The 23598-nt window shown below is 38.5% G+C and overlaps 1 protein-coding gene across 2 annotated transcripts in view; it reads right to left on the bottom strand.

The window, feature by feature from the left end:
* Nucleotides 1–23598, bottom strand: part of CPQ (carboxypeptidase Q) — a 147853-nt gene that overhangs the window by 105092 nt on the left and 19163 nt on the right. For both annotated transcript variants that reach the window (XM_050971477.1, XM_050971478.1), the window contains exon 3: nt 12672–12879. In XM_050971477.1, the coding sequence (XP_050827434.1) occupies nt 12672–12879 (208 nt within the window). The remainder of the gene's footprint in view (nt 1–12671; nt 12880–23598) is intronic.

Below are 23598 nucleotides of genomic sequence, written 5' to 3'. Positions count from 1 at the left end.
TAATGCTTTCCAATGGTGTTCTCCAGTTCCTCCTCATCTCATTGCAATTGCCTGGATTCTGGCATCCTTTCACTAACTGTTAAGCCAGTCTGTTAAATAAAATCAAAATAGTGAAGGAATACAAAATACCACTCTATATGGGAAGGGTTAAAGGAATCCATCACTGATTGTCACTCAGAAGTACAAAGATTTGCAAGACTGAAACCTAATTTTAGACACTGAAAAACAGTTACAATTCTAAAAACATAAGCTGCAGCTGCACTTGTTATTCCAAGTAGCTCTGCTAAAGTTTTCTCATGGGTCTGTCTATTCACGTTGCATTTCTGGCAAGACTAAAATGGTAGCATTCTCTCAGACACTGCAGCACACCATTTCTGTTTTCCTAGAGTGTCAGCATTATAGACTAAGTAAAAGAAGGTGGGGAAAAAAATCCCCATAGTTTTGTGGAGTTACAGCCTTGGATGGCCTCTCAGATGAACCTGACTTCCCTGGACTGGCTGCATGTGGACAGTGCTGGGTCCCTTCTCAAGGTCTTTGAGCTTGAGCACAAACGTAGAGTCCTCTAATGCCCCTTATGGAGATACAGAGCATGTACTCAAGTTGCCTGGTCCCCTCACATAATTTCTGGCATTCCAGTGTCCCCCCAACAGCAACCACAACCTTCTCAAAACCCCAGACTGGGAGCCCTGAAAACTTTTATTTCCTTCTATAGAGACTGCAGATAGAGATACTCAGAGGGAGACACAAACTGTCCTCAAAGAAGGATCACAAACTGCTTCCTGAAGAGGTGCATGCAATCCACAGATTACAGAAGAAAACTAAAACCTCTTCACATCTCTCCTGGGAATTCACTCTTTCCAAAACTCAGATTTTTGGCAAAATCACATTTGAATCCCAGAACCTGATTTCTAACATTCATGTTGTTCTTGATGATATAAAAATGTTACTAAGAAAAAGCCTTTTACTTTTTTGAAATTCCAACTCCTTTGTGCTCTTTTCAGTGGGTTTAACTCTCTCATAGTGTTAACAGAGTTAATACTGAATTGGACTCCAATCCTTTGAATTACAGTCAACAAATTATTTTTAAATGTTCTGATTTGAAAATATGATATTACTATGTAATGAACTGTATTCTCTGTTATTCACCTCCTGCTAGAGCCTTCCCACAGATCTGAATCTCAATCTAGCAGAATTCAACAATCAACCTAATAAAAAGCCCCCATAGTTATAGAATGGATTATTTATCAGCAGTAGTCACCCACTGTTACGTGGTAATACAACCATTACTTGGTTTTGGCACGTGCAAATTGTTGCAGAATCTACTACTGACTACTTAAACACAGTTTAGAAGAGCTGACTTTTAATGCTGTCCTCTTTACAGTAAATGTAAAATGCTATCCTAAATTAACATTCAAGAAATATTAATATTGCTTATAAACAGAGAAAGAGAGATAAAACTGTGACCTGCTCAAGATACCAGAGGGGTACAAGGCAGAGTGATGAATGGAACTTCAGAACCCCTGGGTTTAATTAATTCACTTGATTACTCCTCTTTGTCTGACAAAAATATCCTTTTGTTCTTCAGTGCACAAATGTCTAGGATCATTCTGGATTTTTCAGAGCTAAACAGTATGTAGTTTCAATATTTCTTGTTGAGGTGTTTTTGTGTGCTTCACAGTCACAAGCAAATTAATGTGAAGAAATCCAAATAGAAATATGTCAGAAATGATGTGGTTCCTTTCTGTTCTTTATTCTTAGAAAAAGAAGAAAAGTTCTTCTTTTACATTCATAATGGATTAAAAAGCCATTAAGTGCAGTCAAAGCTTAATCCTGCTTAATAATAATAATAATGAACAGAAGCAGATAAAAGACAACCCCTCTCTGTTTTACAGGGTATTTGCAGTATTCACATTAGACAACCAAGGCAGAAGTACTGTGGATAGTGACCAGGAAATAAAGGCAAGGTGATACAGCTTAGCAAAAGTCACAGACTACTCACCTAACCAGCTAAAGGAAACAATCTATAAATACTAAACAAAAGTCAGATTTAAAAAGCAAAGTTGGAAGAGAAGGAAGTTACAGCTTTAGGTTTGTACCATCATCCTAAATACAGAAACAAAAAGAGAGAAAGTATAAGATGCCTGAAGGAGTGGACAATAGGCAAGTAATCAAAGCTGGCATCCCTGGCAGAGCAGAGACAGGAGTTGGCACCTCTCATTTAATAAACCAGATGGAGAAGGATTTTCACCATTTAGCTGTACCCTGGAGGCAATACAAAAGCATTAGTATTTGATGCAACAAGATGGACACAATAAGAGAAACACAGGTGACTGATTGGATTTGAAGGGGAAAACAAATCTGGAGAAAGGGATTAAAGTAATTGTAATGGTTACACTTCTGAGGCACAAGACATTCTTCACAGGGAAGAACCCACTATTACTGTTGGCCATCACCAGCAGCCTACATGTAGAAAACAATTCTTAAGGACAGCTGTGGAACAATTGGCTCTGACCTCCTAAAAACACAAGTCAAAATTTGTGTGCCATAAACAAGGGGTTTCATCAAACACATAGGTCTAGCTAATCATACTTAAATGTCTGACATACACTGTAGTAATGATAACAGCAGGGTGGGGCCATCCTATAAGAAGACAACATCTAATGAAAGAACATAGAAATACCCTACCATATGGACAAGCCACAAGTAAGACTGTGGGAAGGGGAAGAAACAGCAGAAAGTAGAGGCCACCTGCCCTAGAAATCATAATATGTTGGAATAAACCATACACATTTGATCACATGCTTAAGCAAACAAGGCAAAACAAAATGAGGAATTAGCTTTTCCAAATCCTCTGCATGCCTGGGGTGTTGACCAGAGAGATTACCTGTGTTAACAGTTGAATAGCAATCAAATATATTTTAAAATTGGCACCTATAGTTGGTTGCTTGTTTGTTTTACATAAGTAAAAAGCTATATATCAAAATAAAATTTTATGTTGTATACATGCATATAAAACCAGCCAAAGTCCCTGCAAAAAACTCTGCTCACTTTTGGAAATCAGCAGTAAACCTTAAAAAGAGTAGAACAGTACTTCAGGAGCTTTAGAGCAGATACAATATGCTTCCTAAATAAAACTTCAAGATATATAAGCTGAAATGGTTTTGCAATATGTAGATAAATTTTAGTAACATCATTAAATTAAGAATAATGCCAAACAGATTCAGAAAAAGTATCTTGAGTAATACAGGGATAGAAACAACACTCAGTGGGAAATAGGAATGTAAAACCATGAAAATGATGGAACAAGACATGAAAAAATAAAAGTGGAATTGGCAGGTGAATCTATATAATAGACCTCTGTACAAGCTGTTTCAGTGTTGTCTGGACTAAACTTTAAAAAGTGAGGTGCTGTGTACCTTGGAAGTAATCCTAGAATACATAAAGAAACAGAGGCTTTACTCTTTCTTCCTCTTTTCTTTTCTTTTTTTTTTCTTTTTTTTTTTTTTTTTAATGGAAAAAAGAGAATCTTAGGTTAGGCCACCCCAAACACACAAATTCTGTAGCATTCTGGCACAAACATTCTGGGACTATTTAATCTTTTCCAGTTGTCCAGGGCCAAATGCTCATGTGCTCTGGATATGAACACTCCAGATAAGGCCCACAGTTACTGCACTTTTACAGAAGAAACATGGAGAATTACAGGGAAACAAAATAACAGTCCACATACTTCTCAGATCTTATCAGCAGGTGAAAATAAATACACAGATTGAGGAACACATTCACTGGCACTGTATTAGCTGGATACCTCTCTGTAATTGTTATCTGCCTTTGTGTTGTCAGGTTTTCCTTCAATCCTCCACAAATGTGGTCACCACACACTAGTGAGACCCTTGGTGGTGTAATCAAGAAAACCAAATATTGTGAGGACTTTAAAACAAACCTGAAATTGATTGGTCAAGACATTATAATCATGTCAGAGGGTTCTGAACTTACTAACAGGTTTCCATAGGCACCACAACTCATACAGACTCAGAAGAGGTTGGCGGCACTGAAGAAAGATGGAGCTGATTAGAGAAAAAAGGAAATCATGGGAAATTGCTGAAGTTCCTGGTGCTCAACCCACAACAAGCACAGCTGTAACTCCTTACAGCCCAGTACATGAAAGCCAAAACTTGGAAGTTTTATGCACTGAACATCTTTATATACATGAACCAGTAATGCAAAGGTGGAATAAAACTTAATCACTTCAACCTAACCAGTGGGTCCTCGTGGTACTCACACAAGTGGGTGGCCATCCAGCCCCCCACTTAATGTATGACTCAGTACTGCTAGGAAAGTTCAGAAGACAAGGCAAAAAAAACCCCAATGGAATACTACACTGTTAAAGGTTTGCTTTGGGAGATTATTGGTGAGGCAGCCAGGATTTCAGCTCTATAGCTGCTAGCCTCAGAGCATCTTTGTAGAGAACAGTCTATCAAAAAAGATTTTACTAGCCCTTACCTCTACCAAGTTACAGACTTAATGGATGAAACTTTTCACAATTTCTGAACAGGAGGAGTCAAAATTAGGAGGAGGCAGAGAAAGTTCTCGTTAGTCTCATCACCATTTTAGTGACTTTGTAAGAAAACAAATATGCCAGCTGTATGAAATTACACAGAGATTGCAGACGTCACACATGAGGCCCCATCTACAACCAAAACGCAGTTATGCACTTCAAAGCAAAAAAGAGGAAAAAAGTTTGGTAAAAGCCAAACAGAGATTGGGCCTGAAGAAACACCTACAGATTTCTCACTATTATGAAGTTACCTGAAATTTGATTCCTAATTGCTGTGCAAATAGCAAGAACCCATTGCACAATGCAGTAATTTCCTAAAACATAGGCTCAGTTTCTTCTGATGACTTCTTCTAAGTCTCTTTTTGGCAGCTAGGCTTTGCCCAAAAGTGAGCACAAAGACTGCACTGCAGAATTCAGTCTGGCATGTTGGCCTGAAGGGAACATAGGAAGCAAAGTAAAAATTAACAAATTGTCAGTCGACAAAATTTACAGACATCCTGGAGGGAAAACCTCTAAGTGCAGAGCAAATCCCACAGCACACCACGAATTCATATCTCTAAGGGCAGCAAGACAACATGGACAGTGCTATAAAACATAATTAGAATCTTTCCACGAGCTCCCCAGACACTTATAAAACATGGGCTGCTCTTATTTTCCCTTGTTACACACCAAATAAGGGTTTTATCCTTCCTTCCTGCTCCCTTAGTAGAACAGGAGACAATACTGCTATATCCCATTGCCTCATGATATTGCTTTAGGACAGTCTGTCATTGAGATGTTTCTTATGATCAATTCTTGTTCCTAGTCTAATCCAGAAAGTGAAAAGTGATCAGAATAATCAATGGCACTTCCTGATTTCTTCAGTCATGCTACATCACTACTGTTGCATCTCTACAATCATCACACTGCTTCCTGCTGCCCTGGCTTTGTGCACTCCCCAAAGTTGTGCAAAGCCTGGGGAATAGGAAGATGCTGCCTACTCAGCATGCCATTACTTCCCCTCTGTGAACAGCAGAACGGGTCACAAGAAAGATTCCTCAGATGGCAGCAAAAAATTGGGTATACTGGCATTCATAGTGGAAGGAAGGGCAGAACAGGAGGGAAAGGAGCCTTCAGGGCTCAGGACTCAACAGGAAGATACAGTTTCAAAGACAGAACATTCATTCTAAGGGTGAAATGCATCTTTTATGATAAAAACAAAACCAAAACCAAACAACTAAACCAACTCAGCAAACAAAAGCCAACCAAAAAGCAAAATAAATACTAATACAAGTACTGTATCATCCCAGAATTCAGAAAACATGGTAGAGCAAGAAGAGGAAGCTGAATCTGTCACTACTGATGTGAATAAGCCCTTACTCTTCTTGGGCATGGAGTGTAGGGAAAGGAAGATGATCTCCTCAGGAAGCAATTCTCATGCCTGGAACCAAAGGCAGCAGACCAAGCATTGGAAGAAGTGATGTGGTAAAAAGTCCCTATGAAAGCACCTGAGAGCTGAAAAATGCCACTAATACACACACATCATCAGCAAGATTGAGAAGGGCATGAGCTGCCTAACAAGCCATAAGGAATACAATGGAAAACAATTTATATACGAAAAGGTATCCTATGACTATGCATGGTAGGAGAAAATAAATGAAGTGAGATTACAGAAAGGAGAAATTAGGATAATGGAAATGCAGTGGAAAAGAAATGGTTTTCAAATTCACATACATCCCATGAGATGATGTACTAGCCTTGTGCCATATGTAATGACATGGATCATCTATGCAACCTCAGTCATAAATCTTGAGTTGCACCATGCCAATTAATGACTACAGCTTTCATCCAGACAAAGTTTTTGATTAGAGTTACTGGAACTTCACAAGCTGGTGGCGTGTCCTGGCCACCTGTAGACTGAAGAAGGAAAGAAAAAGTGAAGGAAAACACTTACTTCAGGTAAGTATAAGATGCTGAATTTAAGTCCAGAAAGAAAAGAACTTGACCAAATATGTGTCCTTTATAAGAGGCTCTAGATTGGGTCAAAGTACTACTTGGTCTATTTTGGCCTTTTAATATGTTCCCTGTTAAATTTCTTGCATTTTGGAGAGATTGCTCTGCAGCATCTAAAAAAACATAATAATAGAGCTCTTGGCATTTATCCTGAGGATTCTTGGGAACTTCCTTTTTGAGTTCTCAGAAAAGCACTCAATTTTGCTTCTTTCTTGAGCCTTTAAAGGAGTTATTATTACAAGATACAGTGTTATGACATTATCTAATCTATGGTTCTTGAAGAACAGAAAGATTTACTGAAAGTTTTAGATTCATAAGAGTACATTCACTGCAGAATAAATACTGGACCAATAGCTATGGACACCTTTTTATTTACAAAATGTTTCAAAAATGTACAGCTAGGAAATAAAAAACCCCAAAGACTTATGGCTAGCTTATTACAGTCAATTTCAGCAGCCTTACAGCTAAACACTTCACTTTTCTTATCTTCTTTCCCTTTGATTAGTTAATTATATTAACTGCTGTGAAAATGCAAGCCTATGGTAGCAGAAAATAATTTTGACATCGCTATTTCTTCAGTAACACTGGCTGTAGTAGCATGGGACTGGTCATCCAGATTACTGCTCAGGTTCAACCATACCTTGTAAACTGAGTATTTTCACTGTAAAAAACATCCACTATGAACTGGGAACACCCATCAGTTTGTTTTACACTACAGCAAGGGTATGTATCATTAATCTCAGCACAGTTAAGTTATTAAAGCAGAAAAAAAAAAGTAAGTACCCAGATTTCTACAAAAGGTTGAATATTATAGATACTGTTAAATTACTACAATAATACATGTTATTTGAGAAGGTTCATTTAGAATATTTCTGTTTCTCTTATCTCCTAATACCTTCATATTTCACCACCAAATTGCCAGTGCTTCAGAAAATTTTTACTGGGAAAAGGAGCCTACAAGAAAGATGAAGAGATGGAGAGAAACTTTTTACAAGAGTCTGGAGTGATAGGACAAGGGGGAATGGCTTCAAACTGATAGGAAAAATGGGTGCTAATATCTTCACAAGACTCAATGGATGGAGGTCTTCACTAATGATAGCAGAAATAGGATGTTAATGTCTTCAGGAATGACTAGGTCTGAAAGAACCAACCAGAATGGCTGTGGCAATCTTTAGGATAAATGGGTATTAATGTTTTCAAAATGGGTCTTAATGTCTCTACAAAAATCAAGCCACCAAGTTTGTTACAGAACCCAGACAATTTACTTTAGGATAGTAGGAGAAATGAGTCCACACAAATCTACTGCTGAGCCCAGATGGTCTGAACTTCCGATGGATCCACAAAACCCAGACATCCTTCCAAACTTTAGGGGGAAAATGATGATACATCTTTTTGGGGGAATATGTGGTGGGCAGTTTGGGAAGGCTGTACCTTCATCAGTGTGGAAAGGAACAGGGCAAGATGTGGTCAGGAGTTTAGAATAAAAGGAGACAATGTCCTCTAAAACATCTGGAGAGACCTCATGTGGGAATGGCCTAGTGGACTCTCCCTTTATTAGAATAAAGTTGCAGGACTCCTCTGTCTTCTTTACGGACACTGGCATTTCACAGCATGGCTTTTCTGCAAAAAACTTTAAAAGAACAGGTTTAGATCACATATTAGGAACAAATCCTTCACTGTGACAGTGCTGAGGCACTGAAAGAGGTTGCCCAGAAAGGTTGTGGATGCCCCATCCCTGGCAGTGTTCAAGGCCAGGTTGAATGTGGCTTTGGGCAACTCGGTCTAGAGGAGAGTGTCCCTTACACCAATTACCTATTAATTAAAGTTTCCTTCTTCTACATAAAAAAACCCCACTCTTACATGCTACCAATAAAGAGAAGAGAAATAACAAAACCAAGAGAATCATTTAACACAAGAGGCAGACAATGCCACAAGACACAACTGTGGCATATTGTAACATTGCAATACCAAATAACCACTGCCATCTCTTCATAAGTCAAGGCAGACATGGTTGCCAATTTTATTTCCTATTAGCTTAGCAATGCTCTTCAAAGGGAATGAATCAACTCCTTGAAACACAACAGCAAATACTTGTCACCAGTGAGTGTCATGAGTCCCTGTACAAACACATCAATAAGTTTTCCTGAGTATAATGACACTTCCTGCCCTTATTAAGAATTGGGATGCTTAAGTCCCCAGGGTGTTTCATTATTCCACAGTTATACTACCACATCTTAAAGAAAAAGAAACTGTCCCCGGGTCAAAGATTCCCTTCACACTTTTTGCCTTGACAATGTGGCAGCCACTTGCCATTTCTGGGACAGGGAACAGCCATCAAGTTACCAGCAAAAGAACAGTGATTTAATTCATGTTGAGATTTCACCAATTCCACCTTTTAAGTAAGCTTTAATAATGAGCCCTAATAAGCCTAGGATGTTAATGACAGTACCTAGTTTCAACCTATCAATATTACTCATATTGCAAGATCACCTAGAAATCACACCACAAAGTTGGCTTACATTGTTCCAGCAAATTGAGTAACTAAACAACAATAAGCAGTCCCCTGTTGAAAAGGGGTTGAAAAATCTGAAAACCAAACAAACAATCAAATAAAGAAATGAAACAAAAAACCCATCCACCAAACTTGATATAGTTTAGGAAAAATTGGGAAATTACACCTTTCATTTACCTGAAACTGGGATAGTGCAGTGTGAGAAGGAGGATGTTTTCTTCTAAGATGCTTCCAGGATATTTTGGAAAACTCCACAATCCCATTATAATTTATTTGTATTATCAGTGAACATGCAAACACACAGGCCAAAGAAGTAAAGGCTCTGGTTAACAATGCAGCAGCATACAAATTGCAAGAATGCAAGACTTACTTTCACAATATTTAGAAATCTTTTATTAGCTTTTTACCTTTCATCTCTCACCCTTCTAACACACTACTCCCTGCAGCAAAGCAGTATTTTCCACCAGTCAATTAAAAAGGCAAGTGACTTGAACAGAGTGCCCCAGACACTGACAGATAAGAAGCACCACATCCAGCACAGAGTCCATCCAGCACAGCACACTGCTAGGACAGACAAGGAGACACTCCACTGATGATTAGGAGAATGCACAGAGATAAGAAAATCCATCCTGCCTACAGCAATACCAACTTGTTAAAAATAAGAGAAACAGATCTAGTCATCACTGAGAAATCAAAGGGAGGGACTGGACCTGAGTACCTTCTGTATTATAGGAAAATATACATTAACCAGTCCATTCCATATTAAAAAAAAACCAAAAAACTCTAAGTGAAGGTAAATGAAGAGAGTACAGAAAGTGCATCATAAAAAAATGCTTCACGGCAGCATCTACATTTGAAATGGCTTTTGGGAATGTCACCTCTGCTCCCAGTATCAATTAAGGATTCAATACTTCTAAATAAACATACATTTGGCATCTACTTCCATTCAATTTTCAAAGAGTTGTAATGCTAGTTCCTTCAGCCTCCACCTGTGTTCCTAATCTCTAATCTTTTCATTCCATACGAAATGCACTTTCATAAACACTGTAGCAAACAGAAGATACAGTAACTTTCAATTTAACAATTCTGCATAGCACCCTAACTACAGCCAGGACACAGATCATCATCTGGTTTTCAGAAAATCAACACACTACAATATTCTTTGATGATACCAGCTAAGGCTATTTCAAAACCATAGGGTTTTTTGTAAAACTGTTTCTGAAATACATTCTACTATCTGTTTATTATGATGAGCTTTATTAGAAAATTCCAAGTATTAGAAAGTACATTGTAAACATCACATTTGCTGGACACCAAGAAATACACTAGTAATAGTTAGGATAGTATCTGAATTCAAGTCCTTCATATTTCAGAAAGCATTTTTAAAAGATAATTTTGACTTCTTTAGGGGAATGTGGAGCATTTTCATGGTTCAACCCCAGCTGGCAACTAAGTACCATGCAGCTGCTCGCTCATTATTTCCCTGAGTGTGATGGGAAAAAGACTCAGAAAAAGAAATACAAAAACTCATGGGTTGAGGACTGTTAGGAACAGTTAAACAGTTCAGAAAAAATCAGAATGAAATATTATAATAAAAAATATCTCTTTAATGACAAAAAAAACCAACAAACCCTAACAACAGCAAATACAGAAATCCAAGAAGAACACATGATGAACAATGCAATTGCTAATCACCCTCTGACCAATGCCCAGCCTGTTCCCAAGAAGGGGTTGGCCCCTTCTGGCCAAGCTCCCCTCCTCCCTCCCCCACCCAGTTTTCATAATGAACACGACATCCCATGGTATGGAATATCCCTTTGGTCAGTGTAGGTCAGTTCTCCTGGCTGTGCTCCCTCCCAACTTCTTGTGCAGCTCCTCATTCACAGAGCATGAGACACTGGAAATCCTTAACTTAGGGTAAGCACTGCTTAGCAACAACCAAAACATCAGTGTGTTATCAATGTGATTCTCATGCTGAATCCAAAACACAGCACTGTACCAGCTGCTAAGAAGAAAATTAACTCTATCCCAGCTGAAACTAGAACAAGCATATAAAAATGCTACCGAGCAACTACAGGGGCAGCAGAGCTGTTCTCTGTTGTTGCATGTATTCCAATACACTTAGTTGGCTTTATTGACTTTTCTGACTCTCTGAAGCATTACAAATGGAGAAGCTTGCACACTTCTTATATTGCTGATGTGTGACCACTCATGTTCTCTCTGAAGAAGTGGATTCAGGCATGCCTCCAAATGCCTCCCAACTCACTTCTCAGTCCCAACCTCAAGAAAGACCCAAAGCTATATCATGCGTTTCAGATACCAGCCCAGACTTCTGCAGAAAGAAAACCTAGGAGCAGAGATCAAAAAGAAACCATGGTGTTACCTAAACAGAACACAAGTCCAGGCTATGTTGTGACACACCTTCAGGGACAGGTTAGCTACTGCCAATGACTCCTCTGTGAGTAAAGAGTTACTGGGCGGGCAGCTAGGAGGAGGAATAAAGGATCTGTATTGCTCTAAACACGTGCTCACCAAAGAAAGAATGTTACAAAATATAGCACCTCTTGTATAAACTGTATAATTTTCTGATGTAAATGATTTTATTAACAGAGCTCTACAGTTCAAGCACTCAAGCTTTGTGTGTGGCGTCACTTATGCCCTGCCAGTCCTGCTCAGGCTGCAGCTCAGGGACAGAGGGTGGGCAGCTGGATGGGCCCATCCTGATCCAGACCTCAGCTCTGCTGCCTGGGCCTGCCTGACCAGAACTCCCACCACAGCCAGAGGCTCCTACACAAAGAGCACTGCAGGCATTAAGGTCACCAATAACAGTGTAAGATTTTAGAAATACTGTGTTAAAGGACAGTGTGCATCTGTCAGCCTTCCACTGTATGGTGAACTCTTCTCCATTTCCTCTCTATGCCTCAACTAGTCTTTTTCACAATAGATAAGCATTTTAAGTGTAAGCTTTCAGAGTTGGAAAAAACTCCCAGATAAAAAAGGAATTCTGTTACCAACCAGAAAATGAAAATATATCATTTCAATAACATAACACTACAGTGATAAACAAATAATATACTAAGAAATAAAAAAATTTTACAGTTTTGAAAAATTCATTATTTCCACATATCTTACTTAAAAGAAGTGTGAGAATTACAAACCTTGCTGCTAAAGAGTTCTAAATAATTATGTTCAAAGCAGACTACTCCTTTATCTAGTACAAGTCAGCCTTATGCTAGGAAAATTAACAATACATTGAAAACTGTACATGTATATTCTAGTCAAACACACAGATAGACCAGTTCATATCATCACTGACAGCCTGTTGTCACCAGAGACATTTGGTTTTGGTTGGAGAATGCAGAAAGTTCTTTAAAACAAATATTATGCAAAACTTGGATCGAGAACAAAAAAAAAAAAAAAAAAAGAAAACATTCTGAAAGAATGACAAAGCACAGGGGAAAAGAAATATTGTGAAGCCAATAGTTTCAAAACCAAACACCCACTCATAACTGGCATTCTTTAAGTCATGGAGAACAAAAACTCCTGCCCAGAAATGACATGTCAGCTAATATTGAAATGTGAGTTGCAGGAAGAAAAGAGAAAAATGCTTACCTGTGAATAGAAAAAGAAGCAATAGACCTAATAAGGGATGCCACTGCTCCAACTTTAGCAGCTTCCACTGCTCCCTGTAACCTGTATTGCACAGTTTCACCATAACTGATGAAAGGTTCATTGTAGACGACAATCTTGCCCTTGGCCTCCTGAGCTCGTGCGCGCAGTTCATCAAATGAGGCTACAACTATGACTTCTGCTATAATTCCTGAAAGAAAGTATTACAGTGGTTATAGCAATGCTTTCCTATAGCTCTTCTATGGCCACTTCTAACAGACAGAAAAGCATGGACAGTGCAGAACTCAGGAAATCAGCATTAGGTTTTGTTCCCGAGGAAGGAAGACGATGTGAAATGCTTCATCAGGGATCAGTACTAAATAGATGTGATAGAACCCTGTAAACCACACTATCAGGCTAGAGTAAAAACATAACTTGAAGGGCAAGAAGGATACATGGGGGGAATTTTGCTCTCTGCATAGGCTTTAATGTCTTACTGTAATCATTTGTAGTACAAAAACATTTGCAAAAGCTGCCTATGGGATTAATTAAAAAAAGATAGTAATCTTTTCGTGGAAATGTTTTGATATGTTGCTAAACAACTTAGCTTAACATAAGACAGCTGGAAGCCCATCTTTTTAGACTGTAGCTCCTACAAAATTATTTAATCCATAATTGAAATTAAATTAAAGCTCTGCAGTGTCAACAAATTTTGCAATGTGCTTAATAAAAAAAATAATAATATCATCTTCATATTTAAGTCAGGAGAATATAAGAGTTCTATTGGCTCTCCTTTGGGGAGTTTTTCCAGGAATCCATACTTCCCAGTTCATGATACAGAAAACACAGTCAGGTTCCTGTGCAGGACTATTCACACATGGTAAGTTAGATCCCACCCAGATCTTTGTTTTTAATAGTTGGAATAGTTTTAAATTGCTGTACTATCTTACTTGAAAAAACAAAGAATATTATAGTTACTCCAGAGAATCCTTCTAAATTTTAAGGACATTAACTGAGGAACTATATTTCACAGCATTTGAGAAGTAATTCATTAAAATGACCACAATGCTGAAAATTAAATTTTGTTGATTGGTTACAGAGGTAAGCACAGACTGCTTAACAACATGGGCTGGTACTTTGCTTCTAAATATAGAAGAAGTAATGGATGTCTGAAATTTTAGTGCTGTACATTTCACCTAATAGTCACAAAATACGTCAATGGAAACTGAAACTAATAACAAATCCTCCAGGAAGGATTTTTCAGAACAAAGTGAAACTCTCATGTTTTTAAGAATAAAATGATTCTCCTTGAAAAAGTCCTTTTTTTTTCCAGTTGGTTGGCTGTTGGGTTTTTTGTGCGTGAAATAAGAATTATTTAGAGGATTTCAAAGACTTGTATTTAAAACCACAATAAATGAGAAGAACTCTTAGAAAAATAGGAAGGTAATGTCTCCCAGCACCAGTATGCCCAGGCTCATGGCTTTTTTAAGATAAAACTACACTTCAAAGCCTTAAAGAAACCATTCTACAGAAGTTTGGTTTCATTAGAATGTACCACTAAGAGTAGAACAGACATTTACTGCTACAATGAAAGTGAGTTTTAGCTACAAAAATATCCTAGTGTGAGAGGGATCAAAATTTTAACTATTCAGATTCTTACCTTAACCTGGCAATGTTTTAGAAAGGCAAACCAAAGAATCACCTTCACATATTACTAGCTGCTGTTGGCAGGCAGGTGAGCACACTAGCAGACTCCAAGTGCTTGTAATTAATGGCAGGTTCAGCCATTAATTCCTAGCTAAGGAACATCCCAGCAACAGGATAATTTTGGGTATGAAACCATGCAACTGGAAATAAAGCCAGGTATCTGCAAAATTACATTTTCCACCAGAGAAGTCGTGGTCCCAGTAGGTTGAAACTGCAATCTCTATTTCACTTTATCTCTCCCCAGGGCTCCACTTGGATCGTGCAGCAGGCACTGGAAGGACACGTCTTGGTGACTGTTCATCAAGGGAAGCAAGGAGTGTAACTCTTCTGGGCATTACTGCATACCTGAACAAACACCAGCTCTGCAAAGCTTTTTAAGAAAGCTACAGACAGCTAGTAAGTATCTATAATTCCTGAAAAATATCATGGTGACATAAATGTATGGCCCTTCCTAGATGACTTGCATCAGGAGTCTGTATAGTGAGAATTACTGGAAATTTGTGCTAAGGGAAAGAACACAGAATTGCAAATTCTAGCTCAGTATCTCTAGCCTCAAATGTCCCCAAAGAAGCTAAATAAAGTCACCCTTTGATAAAATGAAAAAAAAAAACCCAAACATTCTTTCTGCAAGTTTTACTTAATGGCAGCATGGTATACATAAAACATGAATTACACTGTTTTCCATAACAACGTAAAACTTCACTCTTGTGTAGCTTCTGACTAATTCAACTACTTATTTGCATTTTAGAGCCATTTTATACCATTTCAGATTCTTTGAATGAAGTTACAAGAGCAATGTTTATCTTAAACAAATATATGGACATACATACACAAACCACCCTTAAACCTTTTGTGCAAAAGGAGAAATAAAACAAAAATCCCAACAGTTTATCTGTTTAAGGAGAATGAGTTATTTCCTTTAGAAACTGGAAATGTCTCACCATACTGAGCCTTTAAGCTAATTAATAGAAATCTACCCTAACATCTCCTACCAATTCAGTGCCTCATAGCTCTGCTTCCCATGTTAAAAGATATTGTCTCTTACACCTACCATTACATTACTGGCTGTGTGTTATTGAACAGAATTCTTCCAAAAGCCCATGTAAGGAGGGAGACAGATTGCCTGCTTACTTAAGCAAGATATAAAGATTATAACACACACAGTCCAAGAGATGAATACAGAGTATTTGGGGAATTAGCAAAGCAAAGGGCATGAATCATAGTAAGCAGAATTTCAAACATGATCAACTTGGCTAAGTGTATAAAGCTGAAGACTATTTATTTGATCTCATCACATGAAACATATTGTTGGGTTGGGTGAGTGAACAAATAAATCTAGGTAGTACTATGGGCTTCCTCTCATTTCTCATATTAAACAGAAAATTGTACCCTTTTTTTTCTGAGAATTAAGGTTTAGGAAGGGTATTAATGGTGGGAACAAGCACACAATTTTCATTTTTCACCAAATATTATTTTACAAAGTCCTCTGTACATTGAAATGTGTGTTTCTATCTCAAAACTTGTATATGTCACAACTTTGATGATCACAATGCTAGTTGAAAAAAGTAGTATGGTATGCATTAGCAATCTAAAATCTGTCACAGGCAGGATGAAAACAAGACTGATTGTGTATATATATAAATATATATATTTTATATATGTATACACATTTTTATATATACACACACACATGTATATGAAAGCACTCATAAATCAGCTGTGTGTAACACTGCTGTATAGAAGAAATTTGATTCCTGGCATGAACAATTCTGTCTGGAGAGTCACCTCCTCACAGCTCTTTACCTGCTAGCAATGAAGGAGTAGATTAGTTCAAAGGGGATTCCTCACAAGATAACTTCTCCCCAAAATTAACTGCAGCAAATACTTAAGTCATTTCAGTATCTAGAGATGTGCAGTATCTATCTGTCTGTGTTAGTAACAGGTTTCAGTGAAGAGAAAGAAGAAAAAAGGAAAATCCACCCTATTATCAGATTTTAAAAACTGGTGGATCTTTATTAAAACATCAATGAAATTTCATACAGAATACATTTTTACTTATCCCAGAAACAGTCTATTTACAAACACAAAGAAATTCAATCAAGTTAGTTACAATCCATTACTATATTAAAAGGATTTAGTAAACCCAGAAAGAAATATTATTTGCATACTGTTTAATCTTATTGGATACCAATTTCCTCATTACTTAACTATGGCCTTACTCTTCTTTTTCCCACAGTCCCATTTTTGTCATCCAGGTAATAGAATCAGTACCTTGGATATCCAGTTACAAAGCCAAATGCAGTCATCATTAATTTGACAATAAATTATTTTCAACAGCAGCAAGCAAACAACTCATTCCTGTGGACCTCCAAAACTTCATTTACTTCACACTAAAGTAAGAATTATGATTTCTTCTACAAATCACAGTATGGAACAGTATGGAACAGATGCTATTGATCCACATGCACTGAAGTTACCACTGTCAAATAAATAAGCTGATGGGCAAGCCAATTTTTGCTTAAAACAACTAAAATACAGTTATTCTAAGCCTAGACAAGACAAAGCTGGAAAAGAAGTATCAACCCAAAAAGTCAACAACACATCTAATTGTTCCGACAACAGAGGAAATTTTGAAAGTGGAGGAGATGTATTTGAAACATGTCCTGGCCTCTGTAGTCATGAGAGCAAGAGGGAGACAGGATGTTACCTCCCCATTCATCAGAACCAGGCATCAGGATATCAGGACAGGAGATCAAGACAGTTCTTCATGGTAGAGCAGGGGCAACAACACACCGCAGCCACAGCGCCTGACTCCCACGTGGTGATCACAGCCCTGCCTCACACACCAGCCACTCACACCTCATCTCCTGCAACATCCCAGATTTCTCTGTTTCTACTTCAGCTCTCCCCACAAAGCTAATTTAGCCCAGAAGCTGCTTCAACAGGTATACTATGCTGACACTGAACACATGCAAGCAGTAGGCCTGAGCTTTTCTTATCTTATTCTGGCTATTCCCATTGTCCTTCAGAGTTGATCACCTCTCCAGATTAAAAGTAACACGCCCCTGCTTCTTTCAGACACAGCCCACAAGCACTGTCTTGTGCCTGTTTGCAAGGCAGCTGCTTTCACAGAGCCTAGAATTTTTTCACATGGGTTATATGATAGAAAGGTAGGTATGTATGTCTGGAGATAAGGTAGTTGATGGGACAGGTCAAAGGAAAGAAGGTCTTGGGGAGTGGAGGGAAAATGCAAATATATGCCTCAAAGCTGAGTAAGATTAGGGACCTGGCATTAAATCCTTTTTTAAGTTCAACATGCTCTAAAATCAGCTCAGAAAACATTTTCTTTCTCAAAATCTAGCATACCTCTCTTAAAAAAACATGTTGCTTTCTAACACTCTCCAGGAATTAGTTCAGCTTTTGTAAAATGATCCACAGACTTCAACTAGATTTTTAGAAAAACAGACCCAAATTCTTTGTCTCTAATGACCTCATCCAATTACGGCTTTGTGTCAGGCTGAAGCAAATGAAGGATTAATATAATTACTCCTTTTTTTTTCTCATTCAAAAATTATTAGCATGTACTGAAAATCTCAAATATTCTAACACCTAGAAACACATTTTCTCTGTCCATACATATAAATATGTACTAATATAATAATTACAATCGGAAGAAAATATAAATATTTTAAGGGAACTGTGAAATGAAGAAGAGGGTTTTATCAGGAAGAAGGATTTTGTAAATACTTCTGAAAAATGTGACCTTCTTACTTTGTGGAACAGCAAAGAGAATTACTTCATGAAAATAAAATTACATAGGACTGTTATAAAAAAGGATATGAGGCTATTCAGCTCTGATGCTTTGCACAGAGACTAAACATATTGCACCATTCATTAAGAACATTGAGAAAAATATACACTATATAATAATAGTTAGGTTTTTGACTAATATGACTTAAAATTTCCAGCAAGTCCTGGATCTCTTTTGAACAGGTTGGTTTCAATGACATGTAGCTTACTGTGCAGCACAAATCCTAGGAGAAAATGGGTTTGTCCCAACCTCCAGCACAAAGCCTTGGATGCCAAAAGAGTGGGGCAACAGGTTAGGTTCTCCCAGGAGCAGCCCTGGACAGAGCACAGGCTTGCTATGCAATGTTTAGGGAGAATCAGACACCCAAAAGCAAGATCCACAAAAATCAGTTTCTGAGAACACAGGTGTTCAAGGCAGGAAGAGCTGAGGACAACCATTCTCTCCTTAGTGAGTCAAAGGTGCCAGTCACTGCTGGCTGTCCCTTGGGATGAAGGTAACGTGGCCATCCAGCTGGGTCTGCATACCCCACACATGCAGAAAATCATATTCAAATCCTGCCTTCAATAGCTTCAGCCTGGCCTTAACATCCTTGAGGTAACCATCCTCAACTCAGTGACACTGCAAAAGGACAAGACCAGAAAACTCACTTCTTTATCACTGGCAATCCACACAGTTCACCTGAACATTGGTTAAAGTAGCAACTGGAACCCATGTTCTCCCCAGACAGCATGTCCACCTCAAAGCCATGCAGATACTTCTACTCTCTAAATCTTTGAAATGCTACTGCACTAACTTCTAGCCCAGATTCTGGGCCACTGAACACCACAGTGTCTGATGTCTTTCACGAATGTCACCTTCTATGTTCCACCAAAAACAGTAGCATAATTACCACAGTACAAACATTGCTACTCTAAGTAATGATAAACAATCCAGGTATGCATTACTGAGGCTCATGGTCCCAAGATGTCCATCAATAGCTCCTCACACATGAAAGAATAGGAATCCAGTGAAGACAGGAGGGCTTTGCTGTGCACTGTGTTCTCATGCCTATGACTCTCTCCAACCCCTCTCAGCACTAAACCCCTCATCAAAGGGGTACCCAAGTCCCTCCAGAAGCATCACTTTTTTCCCAGGAGATCAGTGATCATCCAAGATGCTGGCAACTTAAGGGTAAATCCTCTCATACACATTAAAAATAATTTTTTTGTTGGCCTTCTGTTTATCTAGCTGAATCCCCTAATCCACTTCACCACTGAGATAAAAAAGAGGATGATCAACACTGGGGACAAAATGCATCAACGAGGACAGGAGCTAGACCACTTCTTTCAGCAGAATTCCTGATTTAATAAAATAGTGGACTGACAGCAAAAGGCCAGACCAAAAACTTCACACAAAATGCATTATTCCCATTTTATACAGAACAGGCTGGAATTGCTTTCATATTATGTAACTGCAAAGCTCCTATCACCTATAAGAGCACAGCTGGACCAAATGTGGACAGTTAAACAAAAAAAAAAAATCCCCATAACTTGAACACAAAAACTAGGAAAAAGTCTGCCAGTGCATCATTTTCATATTTATATTATTTCAGTTTTGCTGCAACCAACAGTATATAAAAAAAACAGAGACTGTTCCTTTTTTTGAGGAGACATTTCAGGGCAGGCTGCTCTGAAGTTGGTTCTGCTTGTCAGTATTTAAAATTAAAGGGCATGGTCACCCATCAGGGTAAAAAAAGTGCACTTTAAAACACATGCAAAAAAATGAACTCTTTGATATTTTATGGTCAAACATCTGCTAAACTACTACTTTCCTTCAATTACGGGATTCTCAAAGCAACAATTATATTTGGGGGATATAATCTGTACCACCAGAAATCAACACAGTCTCTCTCTCTCTATATATATATAAATCTGTGTTTTGCCAATATTGAAACACTGAAAATGAGACAAGGACATTGACTAAATATGGTAAATCTCCAGTTTTCCAGCTCCCAAAACCAAGCACTTTCTATCATTCAATCCTGTTTGCTACCTAGGAATCCATTTCTTCAAGGTGATGACTAATTTCAGCCCCTGCTGACTTCTGGAAATCCAGGTCACTCTGTTTCATGTTTCTTCTCTCCCCATCACTGAAGCGGGCAGTGAAGTTACTCCCTCCTTATAAAGAGATCAAAGGAAGTGAAAACTTTCTCTTTGACCCAACACCTTCATATCTTAGAATACACTTGGAGAGGGAGAATGTTGGAGGTTTTTTCTCTTCAATAGAAAAATCTAACCTTTTCTGTACTCTCCTTTTTTGCTGTGTAAATCAGATGGAATCTGGGAACTTGACATCTTGGCATATTTCCCAGTCATAAAGACGAAAGTAGGATTTTATCCACAAGATCACAAGGTACTGAAAAGCCTCCTGCACATCATCCAACTGTTCAGTATCTGAGCCAAAGTGGGCAAATCTCATAAAATCAAACAAATGAGAAAAGCTCTCTGCACATCCCAATAGGGTTTCAATGCCATAGGCATGAGTTAGAGGACCTGCAGGAAGAGACACTCCTGGTATCCTGGAGTCAATGGACTGGCTTAGACTTCCTAGCTAAAAATACTGCTACTATTTAGGGCTTCCTGTTCTTGCCCTGAAGGATTGCAGATTTTTTCTACACTTGCATGGTGCATGCTTGAAATGGAAAGTAACCAACCTCAGCATGTGCTCTAACCATTGGGTCACTCTCAGGAAATGCTGGTTTGAATTTCCATGGACAGAAGGGAAATTAAACCCTGAATTCCCAACATCCAAAGTTAGGTGTCTTGGTTTAGGCAAATTTGGGGGAAAATCTCTGAATGAGATCCCTCTAGAAAGCAAGTGGCCCGTCCCCCAACTGGTTCAGGAAAATATTTCCTTGGAGAAAAGTGGAAGATATTGTTTATTTAACAAGCAAAATATTCACAAGCATAAAAAATGAATAATATAAAAAAATAAAACCTCTTGCTGTTCTGAAGAGATAGCAAATTCAGAAAGTCCTTGTTGCGGGGTGTAACTCAGCTTGCTCAGTCTCTTATCAGTCCTGCGCTGGAGAATGCTGTGTCCCAGCCCCTGATGGGCCACAGGTGTGAGCTCTCAGTATTTTTTCTGGGTTTTCAGTCCAGAGCAGGTATGAACAGTTTCAAGAAAAAGAAAAAACACAGTCCAGGGAACTTCTCTGCCTCAGCTAGCTAAAAAAAAACTAACTAAAAAGCAAAGAAGAGCTCTCTCGCGCTGTCTGTCCATGCTGCAGACAATACCGTCCAGGAGCAGGAATGCAGAGGAGTGAGTGCAATTTCTGCAAACAAACTGTGCACTTCTTTTCCTCCTTCTTTGCTCTCAGAACCAGTCTTAAAGGTGCAGAACTCAATATCCAGCATATACAGAACAGACAACTGGGGATACAGCATCATAAAGCAACCCCAAGGACACCAGGTTTCTAATTGCCCTTAGGCTATTGCTACAGTAATGAAGAGCCCTCCTGAGCTCTTGCTTGGGGTGCTGAGCTTTAGGAGGGGCTCTGAGAGAACCAAAGGCCACCAAGTCCAGCACCAAGTTTTAAGTTTCTGCCAATGTCTCCTATTTTCTTAGCTTCTCAGGTTACAAGCCTGGGGCCTAATCATGGGAAGAGAGGAATACAGGACTTAACTAAAAAGATAAAAAACCAAGAAATTACCTCCTGCTGGGATGGGAGAGTCAGCCCCTCTCATCTTAACCCCATTCCTAGACCTTAAAAGACAAGAAGTCCAACTCTGTCTCTAACAAGCATCAGTAGTGTCAAGGAAGGGATCTGTCTGGGCTGTTCCAAGACAGTGGTTTGTAAATGGAGGGGTCTGAAACATATCCTGACAGGAACACTAACTTAAAACATGTAGTAACTATCAAGCTAACAGCAAACAACTTCAGGAACCATCTGCACAGTCTGCTTTAGAGGCAAAGAATCATCAGAGAGCCAACATCTGAAGGACAGCCTTCAGCCTTTAAAACTTCCCTCTGCCAAAGCTCAGCACAGCAGCAGATCTCCCTAGTTTGATCCCATGTAACAACAGGATAACTGGTATCAGGCATCTCATATTGAGTTGCATTATTCTGGTAACAGGAAGAGTCATATTCCTACAACTTCATGCCTAGAACAAGATGTATCAGAACTGCTGAGAATCCCTCAATGAGGGAAATTGTTCAACTATTTCTGATGCCATTTAGGGCAGCCTTCTGTTCCTTCTTATTAGGAATACGGCACTGTGACAATCAGAAGTGATAATGCAGTGGTTTTAATAATAATAAACACATTTTTTTATTCCATGCTTGGTATGAGTGAGAGTTTTAGGACAGACATTTTTCCCAACAGCATGCCTTCAGTTCTCTTGCCTGCAGAGGCTGGTGATGAGCAGCGCTTATGAGACATTTCTGTCAGCCAGGAGGATGGTCCAATCACCAGAAGAACAATTGCCAAGTGCTCACCAGGGACCAGCTACCCCACACAACCTTCCCAAGCACAAAAACCTGTCACAGTTTGCATAGAGTGAGATGAGACCAGCAGAAATTAGAACAGGCACAAATGGTAGGAGAGAGAAGAGTCAGAAGGTAAGTAATTGAATCAAAATTATTCCATGAAGTGTGAGAAATGACCCATTCTTTTGTGAGAGATCTCATTGCCATAAAGTCTTCTAGTGCCAACACTCTTCAGAAATATGGCAGATCTCAGAGAAAAGTGAAATTGTGAGAGAAAGACTAATGTGGGGGTTTTGAACCAGCACTGGATAATACAATCACATCTTTCAAGTTATAGGATCTTTACAGATGAAAAAGAAGGACATAATTAGCCCGAGTATTTTTAACATGTAAATTCAGTATATCACAAAAAAAAAAAAAAAAGGCAAATCTAGGAGTAAAACCTTTAAAAAAAACCTACACAAGTAAGAGAAAGAAGTGAAAAACAGACTTTTCTGGATGTAAAGATGTTTGCTAAAATTAAATTGCAGGTTCTCTTTTCAGGTTCAGCAACACTTGCTAAACACCAAAAAAGACGTTTTAATTTTAGCTTACCTTTTAGGAAGCTTGGAATAGGACTGGAAAGAGTACAAAATAAGTTGTAGGCTTAAAATTTCCTCTAAATTTTCTCCTATCAAAGCACTAAACCTTGCATATATCATGGGACAAACAGACAGTAATGGTTCTAGTTGCTGTGCATTTTAGGCATGTTTTTACCTCAATATGACAGAACTAACTCAGACAAAATTCACAGCAGCAGTTTTGCAAAGCAAGTATAATTTATTCCAAGCATATCTTAAATTACCCAGTTTTATTTGTTGCATTTTGACGAGCTATATATTTTTTCTAAACCTAACAGTTTTATGTTGTTTCATTTCAAACAGAAAGCTCACTATCACCAAAATT

This window comes from Serinus canaria, chromosome 2 (assembly GCF_022539315.1).
Source record: "Serinus canaria isolate serCan28SL12 chromosome 2, serCan2020, whole genome shotgun sequence".
In the NCBI taxonomy this organism is placed as follows: domain Eukaryota; kingdom Metazoa; phylum Chordata; class Aves; order Passeriformes; family Fringillidae; genus Serinus; species Serinus canaria.
This window is presented reverse-complemented; position numbering and strand designations above follow the sequence as displayed.